Source organism: Neoarius graeffei, chromosome 26 (assembly GCF_027579695.1).
Source record: "Neoarius graeffei isolate fNeoGra1 chromosome 26, fNeoGra1.pri, whole genome shotgun sequence".
NCBI lineage: Eukaryota > Metazoa > Chordata > Actinopteri > Siluriformes > Ariidae > Neoarius > Neoarius graeffei.
The window spans coordinates 7327909-7354976 of record NC_083594.1 but is presented as its reverse complement, the minus strand read 5'-3'; the positions used below and the strand labels follow the sequence as shown (position 1 = coordinate 7354976).

At 40.0% G+C, this 27068-nt stretch overlaps 2 protein-coding genes across 3 annotated transcripts in view; one reads left to right on the top strand and one right to left on the bottom strand.

Moving 5' to 3' along the window:
• Positions 1-1051: 1051 nt before the first annotated feature.
• ghrh (growth hormone releasing hormone) lies at positions 1052-18489 on the top strand. 2 transcript variants are annotated; one of them, XM_060910499.1, is made up of 6 exons: positions 1052-1887; positions 2207-2306; positions 13276-13380; positions 13616-13720; positions 16756-16887; positions 18249-18489. In XM_060910499.1, the coding sequence occupies exons 2-6, from the start codon at positions 2227-2229 to the stop codon at positions 18307-18309; spliced, it is 483 nt and encodes a 160-aa protein (XP_060766482.1). In that variant the 5' UTR covers positions 1052-1887; positions 2207-2226; the 3' UTR covers positions 18310-18489. The 2 variants fall into 2 exon arrangements, with proteins under 2 accessions (XP_060766482.1, XP_060766481.1); XM_060910498.1 differs by having other exon boundaries at positions 2203-2306.
• The window catches only part of rpn2 (ribophorin II), a 24590-nt gene continuing 15954 nt past the window's right edge, over positions 18433-27068 (bottom strand). Inside the window, exons 15-17 of the mRNA XM_060910497.1 lie at positions 26170-26245; positions 25783-25912; positions 18433-19154 (exon numbers count right to left, since the gene is read on the bottom strand). Coding sequence (XP_060766480.1) covers positions 19139-19154; positions 25783-25912; positions 26170-26245 — 222 coding nt within the window. The 3' untranslated portion in view covers positions 18433-19138. The remainder of the gene's footprint in view (positions 19155-25782; positions 25913-26169; positions 26246-27068) is intronic.

Genomic DNA, 27068 nt, shown 5'->3' with positions numbered 1-27068 from the left:
CTCAGCTGTGGTTGATGGATCTTACTTTTGATCACATTCCAGAGATTTTCAGTGGGGTTCAGGTCTGGAGATTACGCTGGCCGTGATGACAGGGTCTTGATCTTGTGGTCCTCCAGCCACACCTTGATTGACCTGGCTGTGTGGCATGGAGCATTGTCCTGCTGGTAAACCCAATCCTCAGAGTTAAGGAACATTGTCTGAGCAGAAGGAAGCAAGTTTTCTTCCAGGATAACCTTGTACATGGCTTGATTCATGTGTCTTTCACAAAAAAAAAAATCTGCCCCATCCCTGCCTTGCTGAAGCATTCCCAGATCATCACCAATCCTCCACCAAATTTCACAATAGGTGTGAGACACTGTGGTTTGGAGGCATCTCCAGGTCTCCATCAAACCATTAGATGACCAGGTGATGGGAAAAACTGAAAATTGGATTAATCAGAGAAAATTACCTTTCTACAGTCCAATCCTTATGGTCTTTAGCAAACTTCAGCTTGGCTCTTCTTTGCTTCTCAATGATGAAGGGCTTTTTCCTAGCTTTGCATGACTTCGACCCCACCCAGAGGGGCCTGTTTCGAACCATCCATGCTGTGCATTTAACCCCAGCTGCCATTTGCCATTCTTTGTCTAGGTCACTGATGTCATCCTACAGTTGTTGAGTGACGTTCAAAGGAGTTGACAATCATCCCGGTCAGTGAAGAGTCGTTTTCACGCTCTGCCAGTCTGTAACTTTGTTTTCCCCAGTGTCTGCTGCTTGACCTTGTTCTTATGAACTGCCATCTTTGAAATTTCGAGGATGGAAGCAACCAGACGCTCACTGTATCCCTCTGCCAGTAAAGCCAGAACTGAACCCTTCTTTTTCTCACTCAAAACTTTTCTTTTTAACTCTTTTGGTATGATCAATAGATATTTTTGTATTCCAATTAAATTTAAGGTACTACTTGCACTGTTTTTGCCATTCAAACTGGTCCTATTGCAAAAGGATAGTGATGACCACAGCAGCGGTTTTTATACATTTTGTAGAAAATGGCTGCTATATATCACGGTGATGTAGTGGTGATGTAGTGGTTAGCACTGTTGCCTCACAGCAAGAAGGTTCTGGGTTCAAGCCCCGTGGCCGACGAGGGCCTTTCTGTGCGGAGTTTGCATGTTCTCCCCGTGTCCGCGTGGGTTTCCTCCGGGTGCTCCGGTTTCCCCCACAGTCCAAAGACATGCAGGTTAGGTTAACTGGTGACTCTAAATTGAGCGTAGGTGTGAATGAGTGTGAATGGTTGTCTGTGTCTATGTGTCAGCCCTGTGATGACCTGGCGACTTGTCCAGGGTGTACCCCGCCTTTCGCCCGTAGTCAGCTGGGATAGGCTCCAGCTTGCCTGCGACCCTGTAGAACAGGATAAAGCAGTTAGAGATAATGAGATGAGATGAATTCCTATTTTCTGAAACCATTGAAGGCACCGATTATTCTGGCCATGACTGTAGATTGGTTGGAAGGAAAAAATTAGCTGGAGCACACACCCAAACTTGTGTCAGAGAACATGTCAGACGGAAGTCCTTCAAGAGCATCTGATGCTGTAGGAGGTGAAAGCAGTTAGCAATTGAATCTGGAGAGAGAGAGAGATTAAATTAAAATCAGCAATCAAGTGGCCTCTCGGCGTAGCAGTTCTTTCTGGAATAGGCATCACGCAGTTGAAACCCTGTTGCTCTGCTGCTGGTCTCATCTCCTGCACTCGTCCACTGCCCTGAACGTCAGATGAGAGAAGAGTAGAAGAGTAGGCAGTGCTGAGGATGACACTTCGCATGATCACAAGTAACCCAGCCACCTCACCGCATCTTCATTCACATCCAAATCTGCAGGACTGAGCACCCAGGAGCCACTCTTTCACTTATCCTTCAGGTGAACTTATCATTACGCTTGACCTTCTTTTACTTACACTGCCTGTTTTTCTTTCTTTAATCTTAATTATTTTACATGCATCATCGGTGTACCTGATATACTTGGATCACTTTGCATGGATTTTTATTTTAATTTCAAGTTTTGTTTTTTTTAAATATTACAAGACAGACAAATGTAAAAATTAATAACTGATTTTTTTTTTTTTTTTAAATACTACCTTGCGATTTTTTGGTGTCCTCTGCAGTGAATTTTGAAAAGGTGGAGGATAAAACAGTGTCGTCAGCATTTTCTGAAATGAAATGCACTTTTTCTCAGACAGTGTTTATCAACTTGGTCAGGATGATGGAGCGAGCTGTCGTGTTGGTACTGTGCTGGATGGTGATGCTCGGACTGTGTACGCCGCTCTATCCTTCACTACGGTATGTCCATATATTGTACAAACTATTTCCTGTTTATTCTGCTTAAGCTGTTAGTGTGAGTTTGGCTCTTCTTTTTTTTTTTTTTAAACGTAAGTTCAGGTCACTTTTTAATCAATACACCTGTTACTCTGCCTAAATGTATTGGCACCCCTCTATCCTGTCTATGAGAAAGACCACCACTGGTTTGTCATCTTTTTTGCAGGAATTTTTATCATTCTTAGATGAATTGTAAACACACAAGCGAAGTATATTCGCTTTATTTTAACACATTACCCTTAGCAAGTAAGTCACACAAGCTTTATATATGAATAATTCTATAATTCATAAGTGAAATTTAGACACGTTATATTTCACGTTTCGTTCATGCTGTTTTTTACGCATTTTTGTCTTTTTTTATTTTTCACGTGAGTTTTTACACAGTATGTTTATTTTCATATGAGAATGATTCCATGATTCATTTATTTATTTATGTTCATTTTTACGTTTTTCACATATGACTCTTTAAAGATGATTCATTTATTTTAACATCTGATTCTTTACATGATACTTTTTATCGTCACGTGCAATTCCATAAACATGATCCATTTATTTCCATGTCATTTACTGCACATGGTTCATTTATTTCCACGTAATTCTAATGATTTCAGTACTTTCATATGTGATTCACTACACATGATTCATTTATTTATACGTGATTCATTGCAAATGATTTCTCTGATATTTCACATATGATTCAGTATATTCGATTCATTTACTTACATATGATTTTACACACACAACTTATTTATTTAGATTTTTTTATACATGATTCATTTATATACACGTGATTCTCTACACGATTCATTTATGTATATGTGATTCTCTACATATGATTAATTTATTTACACGTGATTCTCTACACGATTCATTTATGTACACGTGATTCTCTACACATGATTCATTTATGTACATGTGATTCTCTACATATGATTAATTTATTTATACGTGATTCTCTACACGATTCATTTATGTACACGTGATTCTCTACACATGATTCATTTATGTACATGTGATTCTCTACATATGATTAATTTATTTATACATGTGATTCTCTACACATGATTCATTTATGTACATGTGATTCTCTACACATGATTCATGTACATGTGATTCTACACACATGATTCATTTATGTACACATGATCCTCTACACATGATTCATTTATGTACATGTGATTCTTTACACGTGATTCATTTGGGTACACGTGATTCTCTACACATGATTTATTTATTTACACGTGATTCATTTATGTACACGTGATTCTCTACACGTTTCATGTATGTACACATGATTCTCTATGAATTATTCATTTATGTACACGTGATTCTCTACATATGATGTATTTACACATGTAATTCTTTACACGTGATTCATTTATGTACACGATTCTACACACGATTCATTTATTTACACGTGATTCATTTATGTACATATGATTCTACACACATGATTCATTTATGTACATGTGATTCTTTACACGTGATTCATTTAGGTACACGTGATTCTCTACACATGATTTATTTATTTACTTGTGATTCTTTACACATGATTCATTTATGTACACATGATTCTCTACACATGATTTATTTATTTGCACATGATTCTTTACACGTGATTCATTTATGTACACGTGATTCCCTACATATGATGAATTTATTTACACGTAATTCTTTACACGTGATTCATTTATGTACACATGATTCTACACACATGATTCATTTATTTACACGTGATTCATTTATGTACACGATTCTCTCCACATGATTAATTTATGTACACGTGATTCGCTACACATGATTCATTTATGTACATGTGATTCTTTACACGTGATTCATGTTTAGTTTTGTGTGTTGCTTGGACAAGTCAGAGAACCACATAATTGAAGCCCTAGTCAGCCCGTTGAAAAGCCGCTATAGATTCACTTCTAGGTTAAGGTGGCATTGGTGCAACAGCCTGTATATCTTGTAATTTGCACATTTTTTGTATTTTTGTACGTTCTTTTTATATTATTTATACTGTATGATGTGTTATATGGACCTGTGTCTGCAATAAAGCTTAGAATTTATGTACGTGTGATTCTACACACGATTCATTTATGTACACGTGATTCTCTACACATGATTCATTTATGTACACGTGATTCTCTACACATGATTCATTTATGTACACGTGATTCGCTATACATGATTCATTTATGTACACTTGATTCTCTACACATGATTCATTTATTTTGACATGCAATTCTTTACACATGATTCATTTATGTACATGTGATTCTTTACATGCAATTCATTTGTGCACATATAATTCTCTACACATGATTCATTTATGGACACGTGATTCGCTATACATGAATCGTCTAATTTCACATCTGATTCTATACACATGACTCATTTATTTTGATAGATAGATAGATAGATAGATAGATAGATAGATAGATAGATAGATAGATAGATAGATAGATAGAACCCCGATTCCAAAAAAGTTGGGACAAAGTACAAATTGTAAATAAAAACAGAATGCAATAATTTACAAATCTCAAAAACTGATATTGTATTCACAATAGAACATAGACAACATGTCAAATGTCGAAAGTGAGACATTTTGAAATTTCATGCCAAATATTGGCTCATTTGAAATTTCATGACAGCAACACATCTCAAAAAAGTTGGGACAGGGGCAATAAGAGGCTGGAAAAGTTAAAGGTACAAAAAAGAAACAGCTGGAGGACCAAATTGCAACTCATTAGGTCAATTGGCAATAGGTCATTAACATGACTGGGTATAAAAAGAGCATCTTGGAGTGGCAGCGGCTCTCAGAAGTAAAGATGGGAAGAGGATCACCAATCCCCCTAATTCTGCGCCGACAAATAGTGGAGCAATATCAGAAAGGAGTTCGACAGTGTAACATTGCAAAGAGTTTGAACATATCATCATCTACAGTGCATAATATCATCAAAAGATTCAGAGAATCTGGAAGAATCTCTGTGCGTAAGGGTCAAGGCCGGAAAACCATACTGGGTGCCCGTGATCTTCGGGCCCTTAGACGGCACTGCATCACATACAGGCATGCTTCTGTATTGGAAATCACAAAATGGGCTCAGGAATATTTCCAGAGAACATTATCTGTGAACACAACTCACCGTGCCATCCGCCGTTGCCAGCTAAAACTCTATAGTTCAAAGAAGAAACCGTATCTAAACATGATCCAGAAGCGCAGACGTCTTCTCTGGGCCAAGGCTCATTTAAAATGGACTGTGGCAAAGTGGAAAACTGTTCTGTGGTCAGACGAATCAAAATTTGAAGTTCTTTATGGAAATCAGGGACGCCGTGTCATTCGGACTAAAGAGGAGAAGGATGACCCAAGTTGTTATCAGCGCTCAGTTCAGAAGCCTGCATCTCTGATGGTATGGGGTTGCATTAGTGCATGTGGCATGGGCAGCTTACACATCTGGAAAGACACCATCAATGCTGAAAGGTATATCCAGGTTCTAGAGCAACATATGCTCCCATCCAGACGACGGCTCTTTCAGGGAAGACCTTGCATTTTCCAACATGACAATGCCAAACCACATACTGCATCAATTACAGCATCATGGCTGCGTAGAAGAAGGGTCCGGGTACTGAACTGGCCAGCCTGCAGTCCAGATCTTTCACCCATAGAAAACATTTGCCGCATCATAAAACGGAAGATATGACAAAAAAGACCTAAGACAGTTGAGCAACTAGAATCCTACATTAGACAAGAATGGGTTAACATTCCTATCCCTAAACTTGAGCAACTTGTCTCCTCAGTCCCCAGATGTTTACGGACTGTTGTAAAGAGAAAAGGGGATGTCTCACAGTGGTAAACATGGCCTTGTCCCAACTTTTTTGAGATGTGTTGTTGTCATGAAATTTAAAATCACCTAATTTTTCTCTTTAAATGATACATTTTCTCAGTTTAAACATTTGATATGTCATCAATGTTCTATTCTGAATAAAATATGGAATTTTGAAACTTCCATATCATTGCATTCCATTTTTATTTACAATTTGTACTTTGTCCCAACTTTTTTGGAATCGGGGTTGTAGATAGATAGATAGATAGATAGATAGATAGATAGATAGATAGATAGATAGATAGATAGATAAACAAATAAAGCTGCCCATTTAAGTCTTGTTTAGGCTATGTGTTTTTTGGGTTTTTTTTTTAAATGAATGAAATGCTTCCAAAAAAAAAAGTGCATTGATATCTGATATTCAGGGTTTCACTCATTGGTGTGGTTATTACCTTGCCCGGGATGATGTCCATCAGGGGGCGAGTTGTTGTTTTTGGTCGGGTTTCTTTCTTTCTTTCTTTCGTCTCCTTCCGCTTTATCCGGGACCGGGTCGCGGAGGCAGCAGTCTAAGCATGGAAGCCCAAACTTCCCTTTCCCCAGACACCTCGGCCAGCTCCTCGGGAAGAACACCGAGGCGTTCCCAGACCAGCCGAGAGACATAGTCCCTCCAGCGTGTCCTGGGTCTTCCCCGGGGCCTCCTCCCGGGGGGACATGCCTGGAACACCTCCCCAGGGAGGCGTCCAGGAGGCATCCGAAAAAGATGCCCGAACCACCTCAGCTGATTCCTCTCGATGTGGAGGAGCAGCGGCTCTACTCCGAGCTCCTCCCGAGTGACTGTGCTTCTCACCTTATCTCTAAGGGAGCGCCCAGCCACCCTGCGAAGGAAACTCATTTCGGCCACTTATATCCGCGATCTTGTTCTTTCGGTCATTACCCAAAGCTCATAGGTGAGAGTCGGAACATAGATCGACCGGTAAATTGAGAGCTTCGCCTTTTGGCTCAGCTCCTTCTTCACCACGACGGACCGGTAAAGCGACCGCATCACTGCGGAGGCTGCACCGATCCGCCTCTCGATCTCACGCTCCATCCTTCCCTCACTCGTGAACAAGATCCCGAGATACTTAAACTCCTCCACTTGAGGCAGGACTTCTCCACCAACCTGGAGAGGGCAAGCCACCCTTTTCCGGTCGAGAACGATGGCCTTTCTTTCTTTCTTTCTTTCTTTCTTTCTTTCTTTCTTTCTTTCTTTCTTTCTTTGTTAATGATATTACAGGAAAACGGCTGGATCAGTCTTCATGAAACTTTCAGGATAGATGAGCATTGGTCTCAAATAGGTTCTCCAACATTTTGAGGGTCATCCGGTCAAGGTCACCAAAAAGGTTAAAATCATTTTTGTTGTGGCTACTGCCTCATATAGAGGCGCTAGCCACTACGTCATCGTGCTGTAAGAATGTAACAATTGCGCACTGTGCATGCGCATACACGTGTTCTGATTAAAATGGCCAGTGAGTGTATACAATTTGGTTCACCATTCGAAATAAATGGACTAGACTAAAGAAATCGCTTTCAGACATGTTTATGCCTATTACCGAGGGAAAGTGCGTTCCACTGAGCTCTAGCACCGGGCCATTTCTGGGAAATAATAGTTTGGGTCATGGCGACAGCGAGTGTAGGTCAGCCTCAGTTCAGAGGTTTCAGTTTCGAAACCTGTAACAGGTAAGATTAGAATAATATAAAGTACAGACACTTGGTATACAGGTAGTCGTCGACTTACGACCGATCGACTTTACGACCGTCTGGATATGACTGGCAAGTGTTTCCCAGCTGAGCGTACGACAGTTTCCGCCCCAGCTCCCGGCAGCGCCTCTCACCGCGTACAACAGTTTCCGCCCCAGCTCCTGGTTTATGAAATGAGCAAATCCTCCTGCCAGCCCGAGCGCTGCAACAGCTGATGATGACGTAGACAACCCACAGCCAAGCACCAGTGATGCCAGCGGTCACTAAGTTTTGTATTTTGCTATGTTTTACATTTGTATTTTGGTACGTTTCAAACTAAAATGTTTTCTATTTTTCACACCTGTATTTCATATTTTTTGTTTTGCACATATTAAACGAATTGTACTGTACGCAGTGTAGTATGCAGTGTTTGACTTCAACCAAATAATGAGCCAAGGTAATGAAATAAGAAAATGTTGATAAAATAAGACTTTAAAGTGCCATTCCACCATTGGATGTATTCTTTGGCATAAAATACAATATATTTTATGACAACATGACTAGACAGAGAAATCTTTTAGCTTCAAAATGATATATCAAACAATTTTTTGACAAGTATATTAATTTTGCGACCAAAGTCACCTACCCTTTTAATTTCCGCGCGGTAGTGAAACGTGATGTCATCGGCAGGTTCCCCTTCTTGTGTACCATGTGTCGGTCTATTTTTAGACCAGGAAACCCCCAAAGTGAGAGAGTCATTTCTCCTCGTATATGGGGGCCAAAAAAATTGCGAAAAATTTTGAGTTAGCTAGATTTATTGGTATTAGCTAGATTTATTGGTATTATTTTTATCGCATTCTATCCGCCATTGCTGATAATATGTGCCACGTCACGTGGTACACAAGAAGGGGAACCTGCCGATGACATCACGCGCGGAAATTAAAAGGGTAGGTGACTTTGGTCGCAAAATTAATATACTTGTCGTTGTCAAAAAATTATGTTTGATATATCATTTTGAAGCTAAAAGATTTCTCTATCTAGTGATACCATTTATATATGTTGTCAAAATATATTGTATTTTATGCCAAAGGATACATCCAATGGTGGAATGGCACTTTAAGATGATTACAATATCATTACACATCACAATATACTTACGTTCATTTAACATAGGCCGACTTACGACCAGATCGGTTTACGACCGGTCAGTCGTAACCAAACGCAGTCGTAAGTCGACGACTACCTGTATTTTACTTCTGTGATTTTTAAATTGTTCATTTTTGGATTACGCTTCATTTTCGTGGCTACTGCCTCATATATGCTATATGTACTGTATGGACATGGGATCAGAAAACTATTTTATTTATAAGCAGTAGCCACATGGACCCATAGGGTACCGATTTTTTCGTGATATCTTCCTTCATATTCATCATAAGTGCTACCGGGCGAGGTTTGTTTTGCCTGGCAACACTTGTTGGAAAAGAAAACATAGCATCATGCCAATTTCTTCTTCATCGTTGTCTTCATACCTGTTGCAGTTCTGATCTGAATGAGACGAACCTCACCCGAATGTCCTGTTCAGGGTTTTCGGCACAGTCAAACCCTCACACACGACATTGTGCTCGACTCCAAATTTAGGCGTTTGTACCTGAAGTCTAATTATTGCGTCCCCTGACTCATATTACACACCCATATTGTTGCGCTCTTACACTCCTCTCACACAGATGAGTGTGAATGAGGCAGAAAAAGCAGACAAAAGCTCTGTCCTTCTCACACACGCTGGAGAGAAGCTGCAGAGGCTGAGCGCTGATTATTACTGACCGGCAGCTCACACAGGTCATTCTACTCGACCCGTGTCGCTGCGCTTGTGTTGGGTTAACTCGCGCTGGGCAGTCTGATTACTTTTTAAATGTGTTTGTTCTCGTGTGCGTGCTGGAAACGTGAAAGGTGTTTTTGTCTGAAGGTCAGCGTGAACACAGAGAATCTTCATTATGTGACTGTGTGAAGGGACAGCGATGGCTTTTTATCGGCAGTTGTTGAGAACTTTCCAGAAGTGTTATTTGATGAGTCAAAGTACTGAACACTTTGGTGGAAAGAATAAAAGTACGGGAAGAACACAAATTGATTATCGAGACCTTTTTATCTTTCACTTTTATTGATCTGTTTGTGGGCGGCACGGTGGTGTAGTGGTTAGCGCTGTCGCCTCACAGCAAGAAGGTCCGGGTTCGAGCCCCGGGGCCGGCGAGGGCCTTTCTGTGCAGAGTTTGCATGTTCTCCCCGTGTCCGCGTGGGTTTCCTCCGGGTGCTCCGGTTTCCCCCACAGTCCAAAGACATGCAGGTTAGGTTAACTGGTGACTCTAAATTGAGCGTAGGTGTGAATGTGAGTGTGAATGGTTGTCTGTGTCTATGCGTCAGCCCTGTGATGACCTGGCGACTTGTCCAGGGTGTACCCCGCCTTTCGCCCGTAGTCAGCTGGGATAGGCTCCAGCTTGCCTGCGACCCTGTAGAACAGGATAAAGCGGCTAGAGATAATGGAGATTTTTTTAAAAAGATGGAAATTTAGTTCCGTCTGAAATGTGGTCATTGTGATATATGTTTATTTCTGTAATATCTCAAAAATATCAGGCCATTCTGTGGCTGGAAAGTTATTAAAGCAAATAATGTGCATGAAATCGCTCGCTTCGTGCAGTCAAGCAGACAGAGGAAGTCCGTGTGTGTGTGTGCGCATGCGCAGGTTTCCCTTTGAGCGTGCACTGACAGTTCCATCATTCTGTCGCTAAACGAACAGCTGATCACACCGAGGTGCTTGCTAAGCGCCGATATTTATTAGTTTGGTCCTGCGTTTCCTTTCCTTCGTATATAACATAACGTCTTTTCTTCTCGCTTTCTTTCCGTTACTGTAGTCGGTCTTTCACGCTTCATTCGCACACTCACGTCCTCCATTTTTCTCTCCTGTTTCAAATTTGTATCCCACAATGCCTTGCGCGAACAGCGAAAGCCCACCACGTGATGATGCATGACATAGTATCTTGTATTGCGTCATGGTGAAGCAGGAAAAAATAGCGGAGAATTTAGGGCCACATGGGCCAAAATGAATTAATTGTTCTATTTTTTAAAAACTGAATAAAATTGGAAGTCTGTGATTCGAATTCAGTAGCTTTCAGTCCACTAAACAAAAATAATTGGGTGTCGGGGAAAATTCTTTTAATGACCTACACTTGAAAAACCTGAAAGGCAGTCTAGCTTTAAAAGATTCGTTGTGTTGCAGGGAGAAAGTTTCAGCGCTCGTGATCATAGCAATTCAAAGCAAACGATTTAAAATAGTCATCTTCACAGAACAGGAAGATATTTAACGATGACTAAAAGCTGGGTAAAGGATGCTTTTCTTACCCTGATGTTATTTTAGTACGTGTAAGAATTCAAGCATCACCATTTTCGTCGTCATCATCATCCTCTCTGCAATTAGAAACAGCTTTTGTCCAAAGTGACGTATACAGTACATGAGGAAGAATATTATCTGATTCTGTGGATTTACCTGAATCTTAAACACAGAGCTGTGATTACCAAACAGTTATCTGAATATAATCCACTGTTTCAATCAAATGATCTCACATGAAATGATTGTTATAGATCATGTTGTATGGAGAAAACTGATTCATTTATTTATACGTGATTCTTTACACTTGATTAATTTCTCTGTGTGATTATTTATAAATGATTTCTCTATTTCCACATATGATTCAACATGATTCGTTTATTTTGAAATTCGATTTTTTTTTACATGATTCATCTATATACACGTGATTCTTTATACATGATTTAATGACTTGCATGTGATTCGTTACAAATTATTTCTTTGTTTTCACAGATGATTCATTTACGTACACGTGATTACACATTTTATTTTGAAATCTGAAGTTTTTTTTTTACAAATTGTGTACGTGATTCTTTATACACGATTCATTTTCTAACGCATGTGATTCCTTACATATGATTCATGTATTTTGATATTTGATTTTTTACACGATTCATCGATGCACATATGATTCTTTATACATGATTCATTTACACATGATTTAATGACTTACACATGATTCTTTACACATTTGTTTATTTATATACGTGATTCGTTAGAAATTTCTTTTTCACAGATGATTCAATACGATTCATTTACTTACATGTGATTCTTTATTCATGACTCATTTATTTTGAAATTCTACCTTTTTTTTTACAAATGATTAATTTGTGCATGTGATTCTTTATACGTGATTCATTTACGAACGTGATTCTTTACATATGATTCATGTATTTTGACATTTGATTTTTTTTTACATGATTCATCTATGCACATATGATTCTTTATATGTGATTCATTTACTTACACGTGATTCATTATTTGTGATTTGTTTACTTACACGTGATTCTTTATACGTGATTCATTTACTAACACGTGATTCTTTACATATGATTCATGTATTTTAACTTTTTTTACGATTCATCTATGCACGTATGATTCTTTATACATGATTCATTTACTTACACGTGATTCCTTATTCGTGATTTGTTTACTTACACGTGATTCTTTATACGTGATTCATTTACTAACGTGATTCTTTACATATGATTCATGTATTTTGACATTTGATTTTTTTTTTATGATTCATCTATGCACATATGATTCTTTATACGTGATTCATTTACTTACACGTGATTCATTATTTGTGATTTGTTTACTTACACGTGATTCTTTATACGTGATTCATTTACTAACACGTGATTCTTTACATATGATTCATGTATTTTGACATTTTTTTAACGATTCATCTATGCACATATGATTCTTTATACATGATTAATTTACTTACACGTGATTCCTTATTCGTGATTCTTTATACATGATTCATTTACTAACGTGATTCTTTACATATGATTCATGTATTTTAACATTTGATTTTTTTTACGATTCATCTATGCACATATGATTCTTTATACGTGATTCCTTATTCGTGATTTGTTTACTTACACGTGATTTTTTTTATACGTGATTCATTTACTAACGTGATTCTTTACATATGATTCATGTATTTTGACATTTGATTTTTTTTTACATGATTCATCTATGCACATATGATTCTTTATACATGATTAATTTACTTACATGTGATTCCTTATTCGTGATTTGTTTACTTATACGTGATTCTTTATACGTGATTCATTTACTTACACGTGATTCTTTATACATGATTTGTTTACTTACACATGATTCATTGTATGTGATTTGTTTACTTACACATGATTCTTTATATGTGATTCGTTTACTTACACATGATTCTTTACATGACTCATCTATGCACACGTGATTCTTTACACACAATTCATTTATTTTGAATCAGGTTTGGTCAGAGAGCCACTGCCATACTGATGAGCTCCTCGATCGAAGACCCCCTGAAGCCCCCGACAGACTACAGATCCACCCGGAGTCAGCACGTCGAGTTTAGGTCAGTCTGCACGTCTCCTAGTGTTTATTAACCCACACATTTACACCCGTCTTATTTCTAACCATCATGAAGTGGTTCTTTGTAAAAGCTGCCAGTGTAAAAATGTATATACTGTCCATAATATATACAATAATGTAAATATTTTTAGCTGGACGGCCGGTTTATATGAATCCTGGGATGAAATTAAATACTGTATCTGTCTGAGATTGTTCGTGTTGTTTATTTGCATGTTCAGGTCTGGGAGACATGCGGACGCCATTTTCACCAACAGCTACCGCAAGGTTCTTGGTCAGATCTCTGCTAGAAAATTCCTCCAGACTATTACAGGAAAAGGATTTGGGTAAAGGGATATTTACTGTATAGTTATTATTCTTTTAGATGATTAGCTTAAAGTGCCATTCCACCATTGGATGTATTCTTTGGCATAAAATACAATATATTTTATGACAACATGACTAGACAGAGAAATCTTTTAGCTTCAAAATGATATATCAAACAATTTTTTTGACAACGACAAGTATATTAATTTTGCGACCAAAGTCACCTACCCTTTTAATTTCCACGCGGTAGTGAAACGTGATGTCATCGGCAGGTTCCCCTTCTTGTGTACCACGTCACGTGTGACGTGGCACAGATTATCAGCAATGGCGGATAGAACGCGATTTCCACTTGTCGATTGCTGTGCCGATATTCACCATCGACCGTCTCCTTTGGGCATCACTTGCTATTTTCCTTCGCTTCTTTTCCGAAGCTGACAATCGCGTTCTATCCGCCATTGCTGATAATCTGTGCCACGTCACACGTGACGTGGTACACAAGAAGGGGAACCTGCCGATGACATCACGTTTCACTACCGCGTGGAAATTAAAAGGGTAGGTGACTTTGGTCGCAAAATTAATATACTTGTCGTTGTCAAAAAATGATGTTTGATATATCATTTTGAAGCTAAAAGATTTCTCTGTCTAGTCATGTTGTCATAAAATATATTGCATTTTATGCCAAAAAAATACATCCAATGGTGGAATGGCACTTTAAATAAGGTTACTTATTAGCGAGAACGTAGCCTTTAATCATTTTAATAGGAACTGATTATTCACGGAGTTATCCAATCAGCCAATCACGTGCAACGCATAAAATCAAACAGAATGAGGCAAACGACTCCTCTTCCTGACTAACATTAGTGGAACGCTGTTATTGAGTGATCATTAGCTTTGAAGTGTTCTATATTCCGAGATGCTTTTCTGCTCACCACGGATGTAAAGAGTGGTGACTTGAGTTACTGTAGCCTTCCTGTCGACTCGAACCAGTCTGGCCATTCTCCTCGGACTTCTCTCATCGACGAGACATTACTGCTTTGTTGTTTAGTGTGTGTGAAAGCCCCAGAAGTTTCTGAAATACACTGCTGCCACATTATTGGCTGATTAGATACAGTGAAGGAGCATTTCTACAGGTGTTCCGAATAAAATGGCTGGTGAATAGCCTATACCAGGGGTTTTCAAAGTGTGGGAGAGTCAGCCCCCCCCCTCGGAGAGCAAATAAACAACAGCGCCCCCCCTTACAATTTTTGTTGTTGCTATACTTAATGTTCCATTCGTATTTTTAAAAAAATGGTTGTTGTACACATTTTTTTCTTTTTCACATTTTAAACGTGCTTTTTAAAACATCTTGTTTTACACATTTTAAACATCCCATAGCATCGTTAGCTAGCATCTCTTGGCAGACAACACACTGTGGCAGTGGAGCATCTTCAGATCCAGTCCATGAAAATCCAAACTTTAAATAATCGTGGTCATACTTCCTTCTTTTTCCAGTCCGCCCAGGGTTCCGCGGGCCTTTTTTGTGATTGTTGCAGGCTAAAATGTCTGATGTTGCGGGGGTTTCCAAAAAAATTGCGATGAAAGTTGCGGTGTTTTTTAGGTTTTTGTTGCGATTACATTGCGGGAGGAAGTGAAAGTTGCAAGAAATTGTTGCGATTTTCTCTTTTTGTGATTAAAATTGAGTGATATGTTAAATATTAAGTTATTACTGAAAAACTATTGATTAAAAAAACAAAGAGAAATGGTCCTATAAACAACTTTACCAATATAAAAGATTACCAGGACTACAAAAATGCAGAAAAATAGGCTTTACTTATCCAAATGCACCTGTTGGTTCAAAAGTTAAAGTGCAGAGAACCTCACAGCACAACATGAAGTTACCTTAAAATATAATATAAATGCCTCAGCTTTCATGTAAGAAAAAAAAAAAAAAACTATTAATACTAGTACTGTGTGCAGGCAGTCTCTCCTGAAGACTAAATTAAACAATAATTATAAACTAATAAAATAAATGGCTCAGGCTTCATAGAAGAAAAAAACAATTTGAACAGAATCTCACAGTATGATGCTGAAGCTGCCTAAACAATGGAAAATAAAATACCATTTTGGCAAAAATGTTGGCATCCATTAACTTCTTGTATTAAGTAAAAAAAAAAAATAAAGTGCACACAGTCCTTCACTGTAAACATAACACACTTTCAGTGTTGCCAGATACTCCTGACGGTTTCCAGTCCAAAATATGTTCAAAACCCGCCAAAATGCACTTGAAATCATCCAATCTGGCAACACGACGCGCATGCTGCTTCTCTTGAACACACGGAAGTAAGGCGGAAGGTAGTTTGTCGACGTCACCTCAAGACGACGCCAACGATTGGTCAAATTTGCGGGAAAGTTGCGGTGATTGGATATAATTGCAACACCGCCCTGAATTTGCGGGGATTGGTTGAATTTGCGCTGAAGTTGCAAATCGCAACATCCTGGAGGCTCTGGTTTTTTGCTTGGCCCAGACTTTGTCTCCTCACTCACTGTAGCTTTAGGTACTAAAAACCATAGACAGCTAAAAACCGATCCATTTTGTCTCTCACATTGCGCCCCCCCGAAGAACTCTGGCGCCCACCAGGGGGGGCGCGCCCCACACTTTGAAAAGCCCTGGCCTATACATCTATTTTACATTGAGTAATGTTTACACAAAAAAAAAACGCTACTAGACATCATAAAAGAAAACAATCCAGTATTTATCAATATCTAGATCAAACCTTTCGGCCCCCATCTCCTTCATTTGCATATTTAACTGTGATTGGCTCTTATATCTTATGATGCAATAACACTTGTCTAGAGAAAAACTGGATGTTACTGTTCACATTTTTTTTTGCCACTTTGATTCATTAAAGCCATATTTCGTAATGCACGAAGCCACTATGATCAATCTGGCTACAGTTCCAGCCCATTACACTTATTTACAGTATATTGTTGACACAGTGTACTACATTGAGCCTTTATCGTGATTCTCTCTAAAGCCTAACGTGATTAACATCATTAACACGACGTGTTTGTTCAGAACGATGCCAGAATCTGAACACTACGTAAAACGGCAGGCGGGAATTTTTGAAGACACGTACAAGCAGGACCTGATGTCCATTGAGAGGGAACACAGCTATAGGAAGCAGCAGAAAGGACGTCGAGGCTTCAGGTAACTTTTTTTTTTTTAAGCCTAAAATTCTGAAGTGACGCCCACGGCAGCGGGTTTTAAGTTCGTTCCAAACTCACGTGCTGAAAAACTTGATTCGTGGTCTTTCAGTGTATCGGGTCATTTGGCTCAGATCACCCAAGAGTCGATTCTTTCATCTCCCAAATTAGATAAAGTGTGATGTTTTGATGAGTGAGTGCTCTGCTTTTAAACTGTGGTTTAAATTCTGTCTTATTTCTAACATTACTTTGCACTGGATTTTATAAAACCTGTTCAAATCATTGTTAAAGCAGATTTGGAAAAGGCGTTACAAATGCAAAGTAAGACTTAACGTTATTGTGTTAGTGCTGCTGTGTGTTTAGTTACTAGTTAATATTAAATATCAATGATTTTTATATGGACATGAACATCACATTCAAAAGGAATTAGGACATTTGTCTTGATCACTTCAGAATGAAAAACAGTCTCTCTCTCTGTCCCACTCCATCCCAGTCTCTCTTTCTGTCTCAGTCTGTCTGACTCTGTCTCTCTCCGTCCCAGTCTTTCTCTCACTCACTGTCTGTCTTTCTGTCTCAGTCTGTCTGACTCTGTCTCTCTCATTCTCTCTCCATCCCAGTCTTTCTCTCACTCACTGTCTGTCTTTGTCTCAGTCTGTCTGTCTCTCTCACTCACTCTCCATCCCAGTCTTTCTCTCACTCACTGTCTGTCTTTCTGTCTCAGTCTGTCTGTCTCTCTCACTCACTCTCCGTCCCAGTCTTTCTCTCACTCACTGTCTGTCTTTCTGTCTCAGTCTGTCTGACTCTCTCTCTCTGTCCCAGTCTTTCTCTCACTTACTGTCTCTGTCTCTCTGTCCGTCCCAGTCTTTCTCTCACTCACTGTCTGACTCTGTCTCTCTGTCCGTCCCAGTCTTTCTCACTCACTGTCTTTGTCTCTCTCACTCTCTCTCCATCCCAGTCTTTCTCTCGCTCACTGTCGGTCTCTCTTTCTGTCTGACTGTCTCTCTCACTCTCTCTCCGTCCCAGTCTTTCACTCACTGTCTGTCTTTCTGTCTCAGTCTGTCTGACTCTCAGTCTCTCTCCATCCCAGTCTTTCCCTCACTCACTGTCTCAGTCTGTGTGACTGTCTCTGTCCCACTCTGTTTGACTCAGTCTCACTCCGTCCCAGTCTTTCTCTCGCTCACTGTCAGTCTCTCTTTTGGTCTCTCTCTTGCTCACTGTCTTTCTGACTCTCTGTCCCAGTCTTTCTCTCACTCACCATCTCCATCTCCCTCACTGTCTCTGTCCATCTCTCTCTGTCTCAGTCTCTCCTTTCCACCAGTGTTTATCTTATTTCTGTAATCTTTTTCCCTCTCTTTGTTCTTCCAGTCTTCAGTGCAGTGGCTGTGATTGTGGAGTGACGAGGAACAGGAAGTGTCCAGAGACTTGATGCAGAAAATAATCAAATCAATGTGTTGCTTTCTTGTAGTTTGCTAGAAAAATAGATTATGCACCCCCCCAAAAAAAAAAACCCACATCCACCACATCTCTGAATAAATCAGAACTGCTGAGCCAAACTGCTTCATCGGTTTAATAAATCTATCCAATACAACGTGTGTGTGTGTGTGTGTGTGTGAGTGTGTGTGTGTGTGTGAGAGAGAGAGTGAGAGAGATATCACACAAAACAGTCATGTGCAAAATTATTTTTAGCGACAGTTATTTAAAAAGTTAAAGGGGGAAAAGAAGAAAAAAAAAAACACGAGTTTGTTTTTTTTCCTTTTTTTTAATTTTAAAGTTTTCTTTACAAAACCATGGTTCGGTGAGATGAGCGTTCAGTGTGATATGAGCTGTAAAAATCAGCATGCGTGCTGTCCGTACAGACATAAAATAAAAAACCTGATCAAACAAAAATCCAAAACCTCTTCTGAAAGAGAATCTGGGAAACAAATTACAACCACAAAAGGAAGAATCTTCACAGCTTTTACAGCTTGCTGTGAGAAAAACCAGCAACGATCACGTCAAAACCCCAATGGATCACTTACAGTGCATTCAGGTGCATTTTTTTTTTTTTTAAGAAAAGCAATGAAAACCTCAAACTGCGTTCAGTTTTTCAGATTTGATTTGATTTTTTTTGCAACGGTCCAATAAACTGTCGTGAGCTGTCACAGCCTTGTCAGAAAGCTTCCATCGAAATGCTTTTGTGCCAGATTTCTTCACTTAAATAAAGAAAAGACGAGAACAAAATGAAGCTCCAGTCTCCTCACGACTGCTTTCCGTGATCATTTAGCTTCGTGTCTGAAAGAGGAAAGAAAATTTTGTTAAAAAGTGACAAACTGGATAAATGTTTGGAAGAAGCTGCTTTAAAAACCATCATGCATTTTTCATTTGCAGCCCAGAGGCACGGAGTTACAAATCTCTGAAAAACGTGGAAGCCTACTTTCTACCACTTCAAACAAAGTCAGAATGAGAAACTTCAAATATTGTATTACAAGACAAAAGCAAGTTGGTTTTATATTCTATAATTACTAAGCGTTCCACTGGGCTGTGAAATGGTTTCCACGAGAACACGAACTCGTCTCTGCAGTCAGAGGAAAGCTCTGTCTGCCCTCTTCTGCATACATGAGCTCACAGATTAGCGGGGTTAGTGTCTGATTGACAGGACAGACGGCGTATGCCCCGCCCACTGAGAAAGCACACATCATTTTGATCTCTTAGTAAAATGAAGATTACTCACTTTTGCTTAATTTGTGATTCACAGCTCTTTCGCAGATTACACACAGCGCTGTCGAATTCTAGATTCTGATTGGCCAGAAGCTGTTAATTCATTTTCTTATGAACAGCTCCAGCTCTGCTAGTAGTGCAGCATCAAATCACACATTTACTTATTAATTAATTTACTTTTTAATAAATAATTGCAGTCGTCTAATATGTTCTTTAACTCGTCAGCACTTTGGGGTAAAGCTATTCTTTGGCGTCAAGGTACAAGAGTCAATATTTTTAATTTCTTACTAGAGCAAAGAACGTGGACAATTATGTACAAAATGATTAACAGTTTAAAACACTGTCTTAGAACAAGTGTCTTAATGTAGCTGCGGGAAACGGGCCACAGCCCACAACCTTCTGGTCTGGCATGTTTTACACACACGCCCCCAATAGATAGTTTTCTTTGTTTGCTCGCCTTCGTGCTCCCGTACGGTGGGAATTCCATAAAAGCTCCGCTTGACTTCATCATCTGACCTATTACGACAGCCGTGAATACAACAGGTGTGCACCATTGCTAGCTTTAAATAGCATGCTTGGGTTCTTTTGAAGACTTTGTACTCGCGCGTTACAATGTGTGCTCAGTCATCCGTACGGTCAGCTTGACCCGCAAGATGGCCGCCACTAAGGAATCCCCGACTCTGTGACGTCATGTGAAAACTATCTACACTTCCTTCACATCCTCTTAAAGGTGACATTATACCCTTTTCTCACAAGTTGACACAGTTCCTTGAGGTCTTACTAAAATGTCTGTGATATACTTTGGTCAAAATACATCTCAAGGATAAAATCACCGCAGCTCTTCCTCCCCGTGTCTAAACAGCCCTGTTCAGAATGGATAGTTTGCCAAAACAGCCTGTTCCTTTAAATGATGACACGAGCCACTGCTCACGCCACCAGCCAATCAGGTAGCACTTTCCTCATGAATATTCGTTCACAAAGGCGATTCTCAAGCCGTAAGCAGAGATACTCCGGGTTATTCTCATTTGGGACATAAAAACAGCTGAATCTGAACATCTTTTCTGAAATAAGAGCCCAAAAGAAACTGACTGGTGCCTTATTTCAGAGTTTGCAGGTTGGTATGGAGTTCAGATACACAAATGTATATGCACAAACACTGAAAAAGTGAGTTTTTCTATAAATGCGTCCACTTTAAATATAAGAAAACTTTTGCGCATTTAATGACGGCGAGTTTTACAACCCAGCTTTCAAGCTGACGAATATCCGAGCGTGCTTTCTAGTGATGTTATGACGGTCCTTGCTAATGGTACGGTAGTTCTAGTTAACGTGCCAACTCTCGTTGAACTACTGGATGTTTTAGGGGCGGAGCTTAGTGTACAAGAGTGGAAATGTAGGCGGGCTCACTGGAGGGAGGGGAAAAAATAATAAATCACCTTTTTTTTAATCCTGTTTAATCGCTAGAGAGCTTTTTTTTGTGGGAAAAATAAAGTTCATACATGAAAAAGACTTCAGGACAGAGAAGTTTGCACTTTGTGGTTTCTCAGAGCCGTATTTGTTTATTTTCCCCCCACAAGAGAGAGAAATGAACCAGGCTTGTGACTGAAAGACGGTTTAAAGCTGCTCTAACAACTGAGAACCAAAGCATTTTTTCCCTTTGGATGTTCCAGAACATATTTATTAAAAAAAAAAAAAAAAAAAAAAACACCCATATATGTTATTTACCAGCTGGGAGGTCCATATTGTGAAATACCGTGACCGAGGCCGAGGTATTTCACCATACGGACCGACCTTAAGCTGGTAAATAATATATTTATTTTTTTCTTTACCAAATTCTAACAGAAAACGAGAGTGCCCGAAAGGGAAAACCGAGCCAAGCCGCCATTTTGAATCCTCATTCACGGCTGTAATGCAAATGGCTTCCTCCTCGGTATACAAGTGCACTTCCATGGCAGGAAAAAAAAACTACATTTTGCCGCCTATGTCGTCCCCTATTTATACAAAATTGAGTCATTCAGGATTCAGCCATGTTTTTGCTCGGCGTTAGCAACAGTTACAGGTTTTTAGCTTTCTCCTGAAATGTTTTCTTTTATTTCTTCTTCCTCAGGGTAGTAAAACTCGCTTTCACTGTGAAAACTGTCGTTATCGCTATCCATGCTGTAAAATTAATGCTATTCTCCTGAGAAATGCTGGCAAAAATTTATAAGATTTTTGATAATCTTATAAATAAATCTTATTTAAAAAATAAAAAAATAAATGTTGACAAAAAAAAAAAAGCGCTACGTTTGTTGTTGTGAACAAGCGAGTCACCAGAGGTCTGTAACCGGGGTCCGTACTGTAGGATACGGACCTGCTTGCCAACCAATCAGAGTGCAGGATTTGGACCATGAAAAAAAAAAATTGACGTTATTTTTTTGTTTTTTAACAAATTGCTGTTGTCAAATGGCCCTTTTCCACTACCCTTTTTCAGCTCACTTCAGCCCGACACGGCTTGCGTTTCGACTACCAAAGAACAGCACGACTCAGCTCGCTTCAGCCCTGCTTAGCCCCTAAAACTCGCACGGTTTTGGAGTGGGGCTGAAGCGAGCCAAAGCGAGCCGAGTGAGGCTGGGGGCGTGAGCAGACACTCCCCTGTGCACTGATTGGTGAGGAGGAGTGTCCTCACACGCCCCGCGAGCGCGCTGGGATCTGTAAACACCGTAAACCCGGAAGAAGAAAAATTACGAATTACGAGAATTTCTGAAGCCTTATGCGCCTCGCCTCATCTATACGCTCTTGCCAGTATCTGTTGGCGTTGTCGGTGACAACAAGCCACAGCACCAAGACCAGCAACACTAACGACTCCATGTCCTCCATGTTTATTGTTTACTATCCGGGTCGTGAGACTACCGCTTAAAAGCTCACTGATGTCACTGTTTGCGCTGCTTAACGACATCACGTGACGTCCTCCCACTTTCGCTAACTCCACCCAATGTGTCCACCCACTTCCAGCCAGCACGGTTCAGCGCGGTTGTAGTCGAAATGCAACTCCAACAGCCCCGCTCAGCTCGACTCAGCACGGCACGGCTCAGCCCGACTCAGCCGCGTTTGTAGTGGAAAAGCGGCAAAAGAGGAGTAATTTCTGGAAAATGATCAGGGTGGGAACAGTGATTCTGCTTTATCATGCCAAACCATCGTTTATTTTTTTTTCTATAACAGCACAACTTATTCCTTACATAAGCTGTTGGATTAAAGTGTAATTAACGTAGCACACTTTGTTCACGGTCGCTTACTAATTTACATTTGATGCCTAACTGAGTTCACGTGCACTTAAAGAATCTAACTCGTTTTGTTTCTAAGAATACAAATTAAAAAAAAAAAAAAAAGTGACGAATTTGGATTATAAAACCAACTTTACCAAGAAGCCCATTTTAAGCATCTCAATCATAATTTCAAGAAATAACACCATTATTATTATTATTATTAATTATGACCTCGTGATTTGGTTTCAGTAGCAAAAAGTGGCTTCCTTATCATCACTCCTAGAAGCTACCGGTGTCTGAAAAGGCCTTCTTCGTGCACGCCTCTCAAAGACACCATCACACTGATGATGAAGTCACTGAAGCTGATGTTAAAGCACATTCATGAATGAATAAATGACGCAGCGGAGCAAAATCACACAGCCATGCACTTTAGTGGTGAAAAGGACACCATGCTGTCCTCGAGATACAGAGCCTTACTTCAGCCTGGGAGACTGGGCTTTGTTTAAATAAACCGGGCTTTCAGCGCAGGCTCCTATATTTAGCCAACCTACTACTCTGCTCAGCGGCGATCCTGGAGGACGAGGACGGGGAGAGAAAGAAGAAAAGGCAGCAGACAGGACAGTTAAAGCAGTAACGAGCACGAGCTAAAGAACAGACAGGGAGAAAGAGAGGAAACGTTACAGCAAGGATAAGGGGAGGTATACAGCTGTATGCAAAAAAAAAAAAAAAAGTTTGTGCACCCTTGGTCGGTTCTGCAAGGCAGATAGTGAAAAGAATCAAAGTTTATGATGGGTTTGCAAATGTTTTAGCACCTTATTCGGCAGAAATCCCACCGTCCATAAGTTTACTAGTAATATTCTTTCATAAATATATACGTGTTGTAGGGCTGTGCGATGTCCCCTTAATTGGCATCGACGATGTTTACAGTGCAAACATCGTGATGGACGATCATATCGTGGGCGGGGGGGATTTTAATACCACATTACTAAATATATTATTATTATTATTATTAAAAGTATTAGATACTCATCCGAGGCTTTGGCACGTAAAGAAAAAAAAGCGCTAGGTGATGTGGAATATTTGGCCTTGATAATGGATATGTGCTCCAGCTGCAACATGATGCCCTATATGTCAGCTACCGTACATTATGTGGACCGAGAGTGGGCAATGCAGTCCAAATGCCTGCAAACGAGTTTCATGCCAGAGACACATTCAGCGGACAATTTAGAAGACGCATTGCGCGAGACACTTGCCGAATGGAAAATAGAGGAGAAAAAGATCGCCTGTATAACAACGGGGCGAATATTGTCACAGCCATCAGGCAATTGAAATGCCGTGGTTAAGTTGTTTTGGGCACAATTTGAACCTGGCCATAACCAACTCGCTTGCGCAACAGAGGGCCAGTACAGACCGAGCGTTTGGAGTTTGCCGAGCAGTCAACACTGCGTTTGCGCACAGCTGGCTTCGGAGAAATGAGCTGCGCAAAGCGCAGGTGGAAACGAACCTCCCCGAGCACTCACTGATCACGGCAAGATATTAATCTGCTCTAACAATGAAAGACTAGTATTCAAACTATGAGAAGAAACTACACTTAAGCTATTACTCATTGTTTATTTACACCATTTCAATTGAAGATGCGTTTCGGCCTTTAGTGCGCACTTGAACGCGCTAATTTTTCCAATTTATTAGTGTTTGAATTATTGCACCAGCTTTTAAAATCATGATTTAATATTTTTTTTTTTTACTGTCTTTACATTTATCAGAATCACCTTCATTCTTCCCTTTGGTTTGACATTATGGCTTAGAGTGGACCATTTTGTGTCTGAAAGTAAGCCTATTTACCAGATTAAAGTTATTTGACTTCTGCCGAAGTCTGCGCTTCACTGCCGTTTGATAAGGTGCAATATTTCCCGACTGAAGTCGTTAATAGTGGCTATTTGTTTGAACAACATGACAAATTTTACATTAAAAGTATAGTGTAGGCTAAAAAATGAAGTCAAAATTTATTATTAGTAGTATACTGTATCTGTGTAACCACATGTTATGTTCACTAGCACGTCCCTGCACCATAGCCTACGTGAACAAGCGGTAATAGGATATTACTTTATAATGATTCATATAATTATGTATTTATAATTGTGTTATATAATATATTTATATATTAAACAAAACTAACAAAAAACTAACTTTTTAGGTTAAATAGGCCCAGATGATACCGTATATGCATGATTATGACAGGAGGGGGCGTGGTATCACGATGGTGGCTCTCCATCGTGATGGATGACCACCATCGTCGATGGACGATGGCATCGTCTATCGGCACAGCCCTAACGTGTTGACCATTTCTATACACACACACACACACACACACACACACACACACACGTACAGTCGATAGCCATTTTGGGATTCGGTGCAACATGACGATGGAAAATTTTTCATGGATCAATCAAAAGTAAAAAGGGGACTTGATTTTTTTTTTTTTGCGCTGAAAAGAAATTCACATTCCATGGTTTACCCTTTCCAGGGTAGAAACGTCCCCTTTTTAAATTTTTAGACTGCTTGTAATCCTGTATGCTTGCTTGACTAATTTTATCCATTCAATCAGCTCCCTAATTTTGCCTTCAAAACCTTTTTAAAAAGCGCAGCACTAACTTCATCTACAAACGACTGAAATATTGCATTGGAGTGCTTGACTATAAAATTGGCTGTGATACTAAAGAAAGACACTAATTCCTGCTCCCTGGTAGACAAACAGTGCAGCTACAGAGATCGGCGCCGCCCGATGTGCCTCGATGGCATGGGAAGGACTTCGAGGGGTTTTTTTCTTTAATATTTTCCTCACAGGAAAATAACATTACTGTAATTCGTTCGTAATGAGAATAAGGTGTATGAAAGGGTGTCTCATTAACTGACTGAACTGAAAATAGAAAGAAGAAGAAGAAATCACCACCACTCTGTACCTTTTAACTGCTTTCTGGGCCAGCATGCGGTTCCCAGCCAGGAACGTAAGGCTTCCAAGGATGGCCAGGTATTTAAGAGTCTGGAACATGTTCAGCTGAGTCCAGTACACGTACATCAGGCCCAGCATGGCTGTACCGCAAAGCAAAGACAGACAGTATGAACATCTGGAAGAAATGTCGTTTAAGAGATCAGCCTGAATAGGCGTGCTGCCTCATGTCGGGTTGGGGAGAGTATTAGAGCGTAAAAATGACAAGAAAATAGCTTCACGTATATGAGGTTAGATTTTTCCCCCCTCGGACTTGGGGCGCAAAATGATCAAATTATACTTTGCATAAACTCCTTTTATTTACCAAAATCAGACCCAATGCCTATTTTCGTTCACTCACCAGCATGGCCAATGTGGAACAGCACACAGCTTGGGGACAGACTGAAGCCGGAAATGTTGGCACCCAACTTGAACCACTGCACAGAAAGAGATGCTGATAAAACACCGAATCATCGAAAAGAAAAAAGAAGGAACTCAAAATCTGTCCAATCTACTGACGTTAAAGGAATAATTACAGTGTATTCTATCTATCCATCCATCCAGCATGTAACGATAATAGCGTGATGATAAATCATGACAAATCGATGAAATACGCAAATCATGCTGCATAATCTTTGTTTTTCCTCGCTCTAATTGCGCTGTTTAGACAGCAGAGGGCGCAAAACGTACATGAACACGACCAACTCTAGTTAGTCTGGCTAACGCGACTGCAAAGCTCTCCGAGCTATTGGTCTGGCCAAGATATTAAGCCCAACCGTTTCCCAGAGCCCGTGGTTGACCCGCCTCCCTGAAATGCCTCAGTTTGCTACTGGTCGAAGCCAGAAAAGGCTGTGACGAAGCTTAAACCAATCACATCACACTTTCCTCTGACGTATGCGACGTGACGGGGCTAACTGGTAGATTAAACTCTTACCGAAGCCGGTCGGGAGCAAGGCGAAAACGTCCTTCCTTTCAATAAATACCTCCAGGGCTGCTCTTTGCTCCGTTTTCAATGAGAACTTCCCGTTGAATGCTTTCAATACAGCATCTATGCGTAATAGATGCGGAAGCGTGAATGAAGCGCTTCCGGCATAGATTCTGTCAACAATATGGCTTCCGGTCGCAGTTCTACTACATCAGTGCCTTGAACACGCCTCTACCCAGGGCCGTTGGAGATGCTCAAAGTTGATTGGTTCCTGATTTTTCGGGAGCTTGGAAGAGCTGTAGATAGCTTGCCTGGCCAGACTAAGCTCGCAACAG

Bases quoted from the DNA above. Each gene is read 5' to 3' on its own strand.
- ghrh (XM_060910499.1), top strand. From the start codon at position 2,227: ATGATGGAGCGAGCTGTCGTGTTGGTACTGTGCTGGATGGTGATGCTC. The intron at 2,307-13,275 runs GTATGTCCATAT...ATTTTGAATCAG, and splicing joins CCGCTCTATCCTTCACTACG to GTTTGGTCAGAGAGCCACTG. The intron at 13,381-13,615 runs GTCAGTCTGCAC...TTGCATGTTCAG, and splicing joins AGTCAGCACGTCGAGTTTAG to GTCTGGGAGACATGCGGACG.